This window comes from Schistocerca gregaria, chromosome 3 (genome assembly GCF_023897955.1).
Source record: "Schistocerca gregaria isolate iqSchGreg1 chromosome 3, iqSchGreg1.2, whole genome shotgun sequence".
In the NCBI taxonomy this organism is placed as follows: Eukaryota; Metazoa; Arthropoda; class Insecta; order Orthoptera; family Acrididae; genus Schistocerca; species Schistocerca gregaria.
Window position 1 is genome coordinate 570,767,901 of NC_064922.1, and position 14,565 is coordinate 570,782,465.

Sequence of the window (14,565 nt, forward strand, 5' to 3'; positions counted from 1 at the left end):
AACCGCACGGCCACAACGGTCGGCCAACTGATGTAGTATGTCGGTCTTTAAAACAAAATCAGAACTTGTAATCTTTTGACTGCTAACTGTTAACTGGACAGTGTCAAATCAGTCAAGGCAGGACGATGGTCTGTACGGTTAGTGAAGTGAGTTTTCCGTATATCGATACAGCAGTAGATACTTTAAAACGTTGGCGATTACAGAACACTGTTCTCACCCATGTTATTAAGGATGTTAGAGTATGCACTTGAAAATGGCTGAAAAGCAAAAAGCGCATAGTCACACGAAACTGTGCAAAAGTTTGTTCCAACTAGTATTTTCTACTAATCAAAACAGTATTCGCACATCCTACTTCATTTCTCGAATGTTTCCTAACCAACTGCAATCTTCACGATCTGTAATCCAGTTAGATGATAGTTAATGTGTCAGAATGCTCGTAACTCAGTTTAGTCGTTCTCTTTCGGTTCGTCGAAAAAATGTCACTAGGTAGTCGAAAGGAAACCTGGAAATACGACCGAAACAATCTAATGCACCAGAGGTGCAGCAATACAGGAGCGTGCCTCAGTAAGAATGAAAATGGAAGTGAATTCTCTTTCTTTAGATCATTGGTACAACCGATTCGCTAGAAAAGAATTGAGTCCATAAATTCCTACATACATAACATGATCTCTTGAGTAGCAAATCATTACTGTCATTATACTTGGCTCGGGCATACACATAAGGTTATATTTGTTTAGTGGGATCTTAAAACGAATGTTTTACCAGTAGTAAACCAATATCAGATTCTAAGAAGAGATGAGATACATTAAAATCAATCGACACATATACTTCTTTATTGCTTCGTGAGAGAAACTGTTGAAGAATACTTCATTATAGTAATAATATGATTCTTACTCTCAGATACTTACTGATTTTGGAATTTCGGGGGAGGGGGGGGGGGGACAAGGAATCATCGACGCGTCCCTGGGTTGGTAACTAAGTTTTATCAACGATAATGATGCCTCTGGCTACCTTAAATATTTGACACCATGGTCGTAACCAACAAGTGGCCAACACTGGATGTAGTGAAGGCACTGCAGGCGATGGATTCACTCAAAGTGTTCGTGGAATGACACTATTATGTTTGACATAAATGGTAGATTTCCAGTCCCTGATTTATGTGACACGGGGGTTTCCAGATCAAACCGCGATACATAACCCAGACAAACGTGTGCCATCAAGGCTAAAATCGATAGGCAGCATTTGTAATGTCTGTAACTCTGAACGTAGCGCTTGGTCCTTCACCCGCTCAGAGGACAACCGCGGCAGTGTTTCAGAGCCTCAGTAGAGGCGAGCAGCGTCAATCTGAGTTTCAGCAGCAGATAGCGAACATTTGGACTGACGGCGAAGGGCGTCGAGGGCGACTGTGGGCGCAACAGAAGTGTGTCACTGAACTGCAACCTGCCAGAGGAAGACTAATGAGGAGCCACTGTCTTGAGGTTCCGGGTTCCTGTCGTGGGGCGAGACCTGCGGTGAGATTCTCGCCAGAGCCTCCTTGGACTATTCTGGAATTGTTTCAGTACTTTGAGTTTGGTGACCACATTCTGAAACGTTTGTACATTTGTGTATGAGCGCCCTCGTCTGCCCTCTGCGAGAACACTTACCGTTGGTTTGTTGTAGCTGGCTCTGAGCACTATGCGACTTAAATTCTGAGGTTATCAGTCGCCTAGAACTTAGATCTAATTCAACCTAAGTAACCTAAGGACATCACACAAATCCATGCCCGAGGCAGGATTCGAACCTGCGACCTTAGCGATCGCTCAGCTCCAGACTGTAGCGCCTAGAACCGCACGGCCACGCCGCCCGGCCTTGGTTTGTTGTCCATAATCTGAAGTGACTCATGTAATTTCATACTTAAAGTGATGATTGCTACGGCAAATCAATGCATATTAGCTGCATTATACGGAACTACGTTCGTCACAGCCCAAGTTCAACTGGTTTTTATCTGGCGGATTTCTGAAATACTTGCTTAACTTTGTAGATAAGCGAAACTAAGGCTATGAAGTACCCGATCGTATTAATATCTGTTAGTGGTTGTAAATGAATGTGTTCATTCTTATGCCACAGCTGGTCGAACTTGCCTAAGAAAAATGTGTGCGGTTGGTAATTAACGTTGCGTCTGCAGTAACGAATTTGCCTTCTTCCCTTCTTGTTTTAATGTTGTTTCTTGCGCAATTTTCAATAGTACCAAGCTCTCAATTTTTAACTGCTCGTCATGTCTTTCACGCGACTCCCAGTGTCAACAACAAACTTCCGTGTGTTTCTCATTATAAACAAAATCATTTTTAATCGGAGTTTTACGTGTCTATTTGATAGAGTGGTCCCAAATTAGTGTAGTCCGATATTCATTTTGTTGATATGTATTAACAGGGACAGGAATGCATGAAGAATAATCAGCAATCCACCAGCCAGTCAGTAGCGCTCTATGCTTGACGGCAGCAGTCAGCGCCGGTCAGGGCGGTGATGTCACTGATGGAGTTCTGTCCCTGTTAATGTGTGTCGATAAAACAAATATCCCGGCAGAGTAATCTGGGACCACTCTGTCGAATGGGCACGTGAAATTCCGCTTTAAAAATCATTTTGTTTGTAAAGGGAACAAACCGACACTTTTCGTCTACACTGGGCGTCACATGAAAGAAGTGATGAGCACTATTTGTGTGGGCTCACTCCGGCAACACAATTCAAAAAGGGAACTGCAAATATCTGCTGAAATTCGAGAGGAAACGTGCCTGACGACGCTTAGGAAAGAGGCCCTGTATTTATAGGGTGAGTCACGTAAGACGTGACACCCCTTTTATTTTGTGAACGGTTATACATTTCGAAAGAATTTTCGGAAAATGTTAGAGCGTGGAGGTGCACGTATGTTCTAGTTTGGTTAATGTTTTTAGCACTGGTATCAACGAAGATATTGAAGTAAGTAGGTTTTTTTTTTAATGGGTCTGCATACTGTTTGTAACTGCATTCGATAGCTCTTGAGAAGACAATTATAGTGATATACCGTTTGTTAATCTTGACCTTGAAACCTATCGCGAACAGGCATCTCGGAAAAGGCTGCTTAGTTGTATACCGTAAGGTTCGCCTGCGCTACAAGAATAAAGCTTTATTTCCCCTTGAACCAACTTACGACCTAGATGTAGGTTGTATACGCAAATACGACATTAGCTACAATATAGTCTTAGGAAAACTATTTCATATGTGTGTGTCCTCACAGTTTACGCAAGTTGAAAAAGAGAAACCAACTGTTCATTCTTCAAAAATAAAGAGGTTTTATATGCAAAAAACAACTACCGTATTAAATATAAAAATGTTATAAGGAAGACATGTCCTATCTTTTCCTGTACATGACTGTGTGCTTCTTACTGTCTCTACCTACACTGCTCGAAATTGTATCATATGAGGCACATTCGTTGAACTAAATATTTTGTTGGAAATACCCTGGTGACCACCTGAATACCGCAAAATAAATATTCTTCTTAACGACAGGTCGTATCATTCTGAGCGTAAGGGCGTAATGACAGTGTTACCAGCTACGTGCAATGCATTCTATCGACATATTTGACAATGCACTGCAATTTCGTACACACGTAAGTGAAGTAAACCGTTTACTAACATTGATTTAGTAACCACCCATATCACATAACATAAATTTTGTCTACCAAAGAATTACTTTATCCTTTATTTGACTATGTGTTAAAACTGTTGACCATGGACCCAAATGCACATTTGCAGTCAAGAAGAATTATGAACAGATGTAATTAGAGTGAAAGAAATAGTAGAGCATGCGCTGACCATTCGATTACACGTGTCGTCTAGTGTGTTTTTGGCTCGTCGTGGACTGCACTTTTCATTGTTCCTGAAGAAAGAAATCAAGAATCAAATCGTGGGACCTCACAGGCGATTTAACAACAGAATTTAGTCGTAACCAAAACCCAGGAAATGTGTCATTCGGTATATGCGCTGCAACACGGAACGAGTGTATGTTCAAATGTGTGTGAATTCCTAAGGGACCAAACTGTTTATGTCATCGGTCCATAGACTTACACATTACTTAAACTAACTTATGCTAAGAACTGCACGTACACCCATGCCCGACGGAGGTCTCAAACGTCCGGTGGGAGTGGCCGCGCAGTCCGTGGCATGACGCCTCAAACCGCTCGGCCACTCCGCGCGGAACGGGACGAGTGAGTTGGACAACCATTGTGGGACAACCGTCATGTTGCAGCCGCATACACTGTTGAATATCCAGTGGTGTCTCCCGTAGAAGAACCGGCAGAATTTTCGTCAGATAGTGTACGTACGAATTTACATTTTCAACGCCTGAGATGAAGTAGGTCCCACAATATAATTTCCTATGAAGCCCCACCATACGTTTACTTTCCACCGCCGTTGATGTTGCACCTGACGAGGTCAGTGTGGATTTTCGGTTGCCCAGTACACCATGTCATGCAACTCTACATTAGTGTGATTAGTAAACGTTGCTTCATCGTTAAACAGCACACTTCGGAGAAACGTAGGATACTCTCTCAGTTGATGAAGGAAAAACCCACAAAATTCTGTACGACATTCAACATAACGGTCATCGAGTGTCTGATGCAGTGACAGATGACAGGGATGGAAATTCCGTAGACGCAGGACGCGAATGACATTCGTCTGTCTAAGTCCACATTCCCTGGCAATATGTTTAGTACCAGTGAGCGGATTTATTAGCATCGTATCCAGAACAGCTTCTTAGTGTTATGTAAGTTACTGTCTTCTTGCCCTCTTTTTGAAGTTCAAGCAGTCTGTCCGCACTAGCGTCTTAATAATTCATGCAATTTCCTGGCGCGTCGTATATTGGCGATTCAGATAGGTTGCCCTATACCGCTGTACTGTTTTTGCGTCATTTCTTTTACATTCACAATATAAAAGTAGTATATCCAACATCTCTCCAGTGGTGTACATATCTGCATTCAACAAATACTGAAGCAGAAATGAGCGGCCTGCAGTGCAGGCTAGTAAAGAGAGCAAACGTGTTGACATCCTGAGATAGCGTAGCACGAAAGCTCTGCTTGGCGGTGTTTGTACCGCTAATGCCAATGTCGGCCACTGTGCCCTGAAGATTCTTGGACAGTACTCTGTTTTTCTTACGACAGGTTTAATGTCAACAGTAACAAACGCTATTACACTGTAATTGTGTTCTCAATAGGTATCGAATGCCGTTGTAAAAAGTACACAGTTTCATTTAAAAAAAGGTACTTGCTTTAAAATCTTCGTTCATGCTAACGCAAAAAACATTAAATAAACAAATACGTGACCATTCACGCTCTAATATTTGCCGGAAGCCGCGTTTCGATGTGTGTAACTATTCACGAAATAAAAGAGGTGTTACATCTTACGTGACTCACCCTGTATATATCTGATAAAATTCAGTTTTTATCAGGTTCTCGTAAGATTTTGTTCGTACAGGTTTATGCATTCGGACTCTTTTACCAAACTGTTGTTGTAAGATTAACTGGCTGCGCAGAGTGGCCACGCGGTTTGATGCGCCATGTCACGGATTGCGCATCCCCTCCCGACGGTGGTTCGAGTCCTCCCTCGGGCATGGGTGTTTGTGTTGTTCTTAGCATAAGCTAGTTTAAGTAGTGTGTAAGTCTAGGGGCCGATGACCTCAGCAGTTTGGTCCTTTAGGAAGCCACACACATTTGATTTATTTTATTTTTTTACGATTAACTGTATCCGTCATGTTCTCCTTCAGCTTCGTAGCCTGGAGTAAGGTTTTACAGTTAACATAACTATTAATGGGCAGCCCTCCTCCCTCCCACCCCCCCCCCCCACCCCCCCCCCACCCCTTGAAACTTAGATTGCATTTTGCAGCCCGTAAGGGTTCTTAACACGTCGCATGAAGGTTTAGTAATTGCAATTTTTTTATTATTGATTCTTTTATTAAGATACTCAAAGAGTTTATCAGTGTGTTATAGAAGCAGTGTCTTCTGTGCTAAATTTGCTAGCCTCCTGTTATGATACCAGGAAGTACTTGACGGGGTTGAGTCCTGCTCCATTCCTTCTATTGTCATTGAACTCTTTCAGACTTTCGCTGACTTTTGGACTGTACGAAGCAAGTTACTATTTGAGAGAATATGTATGCAGGGTGTTGGGGGTTTACGTGTAGATGTTGTGATCTCTGCTACCTTTATACAGTCCAACTTCAGTGAGTAACTTATTTTTTCTCAAAAACTAACAGTCTTCCCACAAACATGTCACGTCATTTACTACATTCGTAACCGCACAGCTAAGTGGACTACGCCTGTAAGTAGAGAATATTTGTTTTGAGTCCACGCACCGACACTTCACCATCTAGCCTGCTGCCCAAGGAAAATTAGTATTAATGGTTTGCTCTTTCCACCGGTACACTGGCAACAGATTTAAAGGATCACTTTCTCTAAACGCCGTAATTGTCTTCCGTTACAACGTAAATGTTTGAAATTTGGCTGTAAGGTGCGTAAATCCGCCCTGTGTGATGGTGCGAGAGCGTAGCTTCCAGCTTCACCCTCGGGCTCGACGACGCTTCAGGCAGCGAGGCGCCGACACAGCCAGCAGAGAGGACACAGCTCAGAGCTTCATTTGACGTTTAGGGTACCTTCATGATATCACACTGACTCCACATTTCAGCTCAAGTCGCCCGACACCACTGCGGACGTGTCAGTCGACATGAAGGTCGATCGCAACCACTGTTATTCACATTCAACCCATTCGTTTAGATGGCGATCAGAACCGGGAGGCCCAGCGTTAAAATCATGAGACTAAAAGGTTTCACAGTAACAAACATTGCCGGAGGTTATTGTACTATTAAGTGACAGATTAAAATCCTAGGAGCCGATGGGATCGGAGCCGTGGCCTTTGGAACTGTAGTTTTGGTTTTCACCACTGAGCCACCAAGACACACGAAATGACTACCCACTATCCTCCCCACTCCTCTCTCGGTGGTAATACGTCGCCATCTGAACCTATGCAATATCCTCGCCCATCGCTACACAATCTGTGCTCCCAAACCCTTGCCTCGTGGGCTCCTATCCCTGTGATAGACCTATAGCTGTACACGCATCATCTACTCGAGTGTGGTCTCAAGCACCCCACCAAAGGTAGAGCTATCTGTGAAACCAGTCATGCGATCTACAAGCTAAACTAATGTGCTGCATTCTACGTGGGAATGACAACTAGCAGGCCGTCTGTATTGATAAATGGCCTTCGGCAAACTGTGGCCAAGAAAGAGGTGGACCACTCAGTTGCTGAGCACACTGCGCGACACAACGTTCTTCACTTCAGTGGCTACCTCCCAGCCTGCGCCATCTGAATGATTTCTACCAACAACAGCTTCTCTGAATAGTACAGCTGAGAACTCACATTGCAATATATGCTACGTTCCTGCAATCTTCCAGGCCTTAACCTTCGTTAGTCATTGTCTTTTACCCACCTATTCCCTTCCCTGTTCCCACTGCAGCAGTACACAGCTTTCTATTCCACCATCACATCCACAGTCATTTTGCTTCTCTCCTTTTCTGTCTACTGTCTCACATCTCCCCACCCCCCTCACTACCAGCCAACCACCTAACTTCCCGACTGCACCTAGCCGTCCGACCCTCATCCCACTTCATCCCTGTATGCTCACACAAGCAGCAGTTTAGCATCCCCCACCACCAACCTAATATCCCTCCCCCTACCCACGCCAGCTTTCTCCTTACCCTTACAACCCACATTGCTTCTCCCATCATGCGCAATTGCTCGTAATCTGGCCTTGGCAGCCATATACAGTGCTTGTGTGTGTTATAGTTGCGTTTGTCTGAATGTGTATTTACGAGTGTGTGCGTATTTGTGTAATTCAGAGGAAGGACTTTAGGCCAATTGACAGTCTTTTTGTTGTGCCTGTCTGCCACTTAAAATCTCCGCTGTGTAGTGAGTAGCAATATACGCTTTTCGTAATATTGCCATTACAAGGAATAAAGATTCACATGTTCCACGACAGGTCGTTCAAAAAGACGGAACCTGAGAAGTAACGGTAGACTGACAGTGGCGCACCTCCTTGTTGACGATGGCGACGGCGCTGTCGGCGGAGGTGGGGGCGCCGCCGCTGTAGGCGTCCTCCCAGCGCACGGCCACCGCGCCGTCCGCCTGCTGCTGCTGCGGGGGCGGCGGCTGCTGCTGCTGGGACAGCATGGCGCCGGCGGGGGCGCTGCCGGCTGGCGGGCTAGCGGCGGCCGCGCGGCCGGGCCCGCCCACGGCGACCGCCCGCACTCATCCCCCCGAGAACAGGTGGCTCTCCGACGCGCTCGACGTGCCCGCCGTCCGCTGCCGCATCCTAATCTGCAACACGCCGCACCCGGCGTCACCCGTACTGCTCGCTGCTGCCGAGTTCCGTGGTGGCAAATTAATTACAACTGCGACGCCGGGAAGGATGGCAAGTGACGAAATTTTACTTACTGTGCGGATACGTGTAGCAGGAACAATACGTAATTATAATTGTCGGTGATTTGGGGGCTACAAGGAGTGCGAATTATAGTACACAGACCTGTCATATCTGTCCGCAGCAAAGACTCTAATACAGTTGGGCACAGAGTCCGACAGATCTTCTATGACATTCCTTTGTGCTTGAGTTCTACGCCACGATTCAACAGTCGTGACAGCTGCCAAGGGGTAGCGTGCCAGACTCCAGCCAGTCCATGGGCAGATGTCTTCATTGGAAACACGCCTCAGTTTCTTGATAGACAACATCATGAAGATCTCAAAGGGAAGGCACAACCATCGAACTTAACTTAAAATGTGACAGCTTCTCTCCAAATTACGATCTATGAGAATGTGATCGTAGTTGGTATCCCAATGTGCTGTGTACAACTTCGTACACAATGCCGAGGAGATGTGTGCTACTGATTGGTGTGGCAACTGTAACTGTAGGAACGCTGGGTAGGTGAAATGATAAGCGAAAAGTTAATACAGTAAACAGAACCTGGCCGAGCGGTTCTAGGGGCTACAGTCTAGAACCGTGCTGCTGCTACGGTCGCAGGTTCAAATCCAGCCTCGGGCATGGCGTGTGTGATGTCCTTAGATTAGTTAGGTTTAGGTAGTGCTAAGTTCTTGGGGACTTAAATGACCACAGCAGTTAAGTCCAATAGAGCTCAGAGCCTTTTGAACTTGACCTGTTTTTCTCCAAACATACAAAGTCTCATTACAAATAATGCAGCAAGAAGTAAAGTCCAGCTCTCAGTGTCCACTAGGATGAGGATCTCTGAACTAAAGCGACAGGTGCCAAAATTGTTCCAAGTGCGAGTGGGCTGTGTGCCTGCCGCCAGCCATTCTATATCGTGGCCGCGGAGAGCGCTCATGATACAGAACCACTAGAAGCTTAATTGAGCGGGCGAGCTCCATTGGGTCTGCCAGATCCTCCACGACTGCTATCAGCTTCAGACGGAAACTTGCCAGCTTTCCCACCCATGTGGAAGTACTGACAAGTAATATCACAAAATGACACCCCATACCATCAGGCCACGAAAGAATGCAGTGTGGCAAATTTCGGTCTTTTCAGAGCCTCCATAAATAGACACCTCCATCGTGGTGATGCACACAGATCTGAGACATCTCTGAAAGAATGATGTAGCGTCACTCGTGTGCTCATTGTTGTAGCTGGGCACGGCATCGTCGTTGTGCCTCTCTGTAATGGTGCACCAAGCATAGCTACAACAGTGACTGCCATGCTGACAGTCCATGGGACTTTGGACATGGCCACAATGCCCGTGTACACTCAGGTCATAAAAGTCATTGGATACCTCCTAATATCGTGTCGGACCTCCTTTCGTCCGCCGTAGTACAGGAGCTCGACGTGGCATGCACTCAATAAGTCATTGAAAGTCCTCTGCAGAATTATTGAGCCAGGCATTTCATAACTGCGAAAGTGTTGTGTGTGCAGGATGTCGTGCACGATTTGACCTGCCGATTATATTCCATAAATGTTCGGTGGGATTCATGTCGGGTGATATGGCTGGTCAAATCATTCTCTCGAACTGTCCAGAATGTCCTTCAAACCAATCGTAAACAATTGTGGCCCAGTGCCATGGAACATAGTTGGGGGCACAAGAAGCCCATGAACCGCTTCAGATGGTCTCCAAGTAGCCGAACATAACCACAGTCAGTGATCGGTTCAGTTCTATCTAAGAATCCACTCCATTGCATGTAAACACAGTCCACACCACTATAGAGCCACTACCAGCTTGCACAGTGCCTTGTGGACAACTTGCGTTCATGGCTTCGTGAGGACTGCTCCACACTCGAAACCTGCCATTAGCTCGTACCAACTGAAATTGGGACTCCTCTCACCAAGTCACGCTTTTGCAGTTGTCTAGGGTTGAACCGATATGGTTCCGAGAGCAGGAGAGGCACTGCAGGCGATATCCTGCTGTTAGCAAAGGTGCTAGCGTCAGTTGTCTCCTATCATAGCCGATTAAGGCCAAATGTCAAAGCATGTGCTAATGGGTACGTCAGTCGTACGCCCCACATAGATTTCTGCGGTTATTTCGTGCAGTGTTACTTGTCTGTTGACAATGACGACACTACGCAACGTGGTTGCTCTCAGTCGTCAAGTGAATGAGATAGGCCACTGCGTTATCTGTGATGAGACACAATTCCTTAAATTTGGTATCCTTGGCACACTCTTAACACTGTGGATCTCAGAACACAGAATTCCTTAACAGTGTCCCATGCTTCTAGCTCTATCATTCAGCGTTCAAAGCCTGTTAATTCCCGTTGTGGGGCCATAATCACGTCGGAAACCTTTTCACATGAATCACATAAGTACAAATGACAGCTACGCCCGTGCAGTGCCTCTTATACCCTGTGTACGCGACACAACTGCCATCCACATATGTGCATTTTGCTTTAGAATGATTTTTGTCGCCTCATTGTAGGTACTCGCCTTGCTGGAAAAAAGCCCATTTCCTCACTCAATGTACGTGACGTGAGAGTACGAGCCTGCTCTGCTGAGTCCTCACGTGCGCTAATTGAATAGGGCCGTTATTGTCTTGAATGAGATTGAGTATGGTCCGCCAAAACACAACGATCCCCTATTTGGAGGATATTCGTAGGATTCCTATCATCGCTAGGAGGAATGGCGCGGAACGAAAAAACCTTAATCCCGATAAGCTACGATCCTGCCGCTGTTGAATCATGACATTTGCTGGGAGACATTTGTTCTTCTCACACGACGCATAAGGTGATCTTTTCATTGACAGTCAACATCAAAATGCGATTTGCGAAATATGGATCCGCTGCATAATCTTCCCTTAAATACAGGATGTTGATGGTGTTACTCTTACCTGCTTCGAAGAGTTGAGCTAAAATGCTAAGCAGTAGGAAGCACAACTATTTAGTTTATTTCGTGCCAAAATAGCTTACATTGCATGCCGCCTTCACGGTGTTGCAGTTTTAATGTCAAGTAGAAATTAGAGGAAAGATACATTTTTAAAAAAATGGTTCAAATGGCTCTGAGCACTACGGGACTTAACATCTATGGTTATCAGTCCCCTACAACTTAGAACTACTTAAACCTAACTAACCTAAGGACAACACACAACACCCAGTCACCACGAGGCAGAGAAAATCCCTGACCCCACCGGGAATCGAACCCGGGAACCCGTGCGCGGGAAGCGAGAACGCTACCGCACGACCACGAGATGCGGGCAAAGATACATCAACTGGAAACTTTGTACGATGCAAGAAGTTATTCCACACCATTAAATAACATGAAATGGGCGTCTATTCGTTTGGGCATTGCTTTAGTTTCAATTAATTGCCACTTCATTTTTTTCCATCCTTTACATCGTTTTTCTGCTGCTAGTTGCTCTATATAGATGTAAGTTTAAGTATTCGGATAACGACTAAGTAATAAAACAAACTGTGCATTGGACGGAATCAGTTGAGACACTGACTCATATTTAAAACAGACCACAATGCTTTCAAAATACGATATTACATCCAGAACACCCACATCGTTCTTTATAATTATTTTCAATACTTATTTATTGGTCAACAGAATCAGTACATAGTGAAAAAAGATGACTACTTTCAAGTGCCGAAATCAACGCTACTATTGGTCGTTAACATTGCTACATTATGAAGTAGTCAAGCAACAATCATCAAATTGGCATGTAGTGTACCACAACCTTCGATATATATAATGTGAGCTCCCCCTACGTTAAATGTCAACGCGCAATAACCACTCACAGACTCACGTGGCAGTTCTAGCAGTGAACGGTATGTAACGGTTGTCAGAGGGTGAGGGGGGGAAGGAGGGGGGGAGGGGGGACAAGCGGAGTGGAAAATAGTATAATCGTTATGCGGAAACGAGGCGATATATCTGACGTCCTAAAGAGGATGATCATTGGATTCTGGAGCCAAGGGTGGAAGTATTTACGGAACGACTTAGTTTGTAAGCTGTTCAAGTGCAACTGGTCCCAAGGCAAATGTGGTGCGCCACGTGCTATAGATGACGGATACGAACGACGGTTGCGGACATGTGCCACCCCAATTCGCCAAGCGGCTGTCAACATGTCTCCTCATGAACCGAAGCTGACTACTGTTCATCGCCTACGAAGGGTAGAATCCACACGTCAGTATCGCGACTGAGCGACGACAGATGGCCTTTCTAGATGAATCACGTTTTATGCTCAAACGTTGGAAGTAAAGGGGCCCAGGCCCCATAATGGAGCGTTACAGTCTGTGAATGTTTTCGTGGCATTTCCTGGGTAATCCCGTCATTCTGTAAACCACGATGGATCAAGAGAACTACACATCTATCGTTGGGGACCATGTCCAAGAGTATATGCATTTTTTTCCTTGACACGGTGCTGTCTACTAGTATGACACTGCAACGTGTCACACTGCTGGCAATGTGCGTGCATGGTGGGAAAGCACCAGGATAAGTTTTCCGTAATCCCCTGGTAGCCAAACTCCTCTGATTAAAACCCAGTCTAGAATCTGTGGAACCAGCTCGCTCGGGCTGTTCACATCATGGATACCTATCGCAGCTGGCCACGGCACTGGAGTTACTGAAGTTAGGCTATTCTTTGATGGTGAGCATTTAGCATCCAAATCCTATTACTTTCTGTTCACAACTAGTTACCTTTCGTGTGTAATTTGTTTAACATTTGCAGACACAAGAATACTATACTGAAAGTATCCTAAATGTATTTGTGCACCTATAAAGTGATCATGTAGCATCACAGACAAAATTATACGCATTTCCTGCTGTTTTTATTTAAAATCATTAATGTCGTCATGAAAACGTAATGTAATCACAAAATGCAATGTGCAAGACCAGTGATCATTATAAACATTGTACTAATGTTATTGTAATGCGAACAAAGTGGACCAAGATCCTCAAGTATGAAGTATTGTATCAAGACGAGAGAACGGCGATTTCTACATTTGCTATATTTGCTATATTTCCTACCTGGGCTGTCACGACTGCTAATACATGTGAATTATCGCATATTACCTTGTATGTCAGTTTTTGAAATAAAGTGCGAGAGCTTACTATATCCCAGTTGTGTCCTTTAAAACTACCTTTTCATTTTATTAAACGGTCAAATTCTAAATAGGTAAATAGGTGAAATATTTAAGCATGAAAAGTTACCTTTGGAATGGGAATTAATTTCAATTGTCAAAATCGACAATATTTTTTTTTCATCAATTATATAGAAGCTGCAATAACTTTCCTTCATTAAAAACTCTGATCAGTGTTAAAGTCAATATTATGTGGTCAGAGAATTAAAGCAAACGTAGTGTTTCGAGGTAAACTGGGGCCATTGCTATTTTGAAAGCAACAGAAAAGAAAAACCTTGAGATTTTCGATAATTCAACATTTTTAGTAAAAGCAGAATTTAATAACTAAGTTAATGGTGAATTTTGCCCCAGTTATTACGTTTACCGTTGCCACAACACAACTGAATACAACAGAATAATATTTTAGACGCCAGTTGATAACTGAACTGATTAAATCACAAATAAAGAAAGTAAAATTCCAGTTTCTATGTGGCGATGGCAAAGTTAGGTACCGTGACACGATTGTCAAAAAACAGGAAATGTGTATGAACATAAATATTGCACATATTAATTAAATTTGTGTTATTTAACTATATGTTTTATTTTTCGTGTCTTCGGTCCTGAATGTTATCAAAAAACCAAACCAACTAAAAGAAAGAAAGTGAAACCTCAGTTTCAGTGTGATGACAGTGAAATTGTCCATACGAAATTCTTGTGTGCATTTAGGATTATGAATGCGGAATTGATTTTCTGTAGAAGTCGAGACACTTAATATGTTGTAGAATACCACCGATTTGGTATACCGGAAGTCTCAGCAAACTGAACAACAGAACTGGAGAAATTTGACAACAAGATTTGTTTCTGCCCCCTCCCCAACCCCAGCCCCCTCCCGGCAATTCGGTGGTGTCAAACTTCTTGGAGTTGAATGCTGTAGCAATAAAAAGATAGTGAGGTCGTCAGTGG

At 44.2% G+C, this 14,565-nt stretch overlaps 1 protein-coding gene across 4 annotated transcripts in view; it reads right to left on the bottom strand.

Annotated features, from left to right (window-relative positions):
• LOC126354246 (potassium voltage-gated channel protein Shab) overlaps positions 1-14,565 on the bottom strand; it is a 1,056,422-nt gene that overhangs the window by 343,417 nt on the left and 698,440 nt on the right. For all 4 annotated transcript variants that reach the window (XM_050003752.1, XM_050003751.1, XM_050003748.1 and 1 more), the window contains one exon: positions 8,092-8,376. In XM_050003752.1, the coding sequence (XP_049859709.1) occupies positions 8,092-8,229 (138 nt within the window). In that variant the 5' untranslated portion in view covers positions 8,230-8,376. The remainder of the gene's footprint in view (positions 1-8,091; positions 8,377-14,565) is intronic.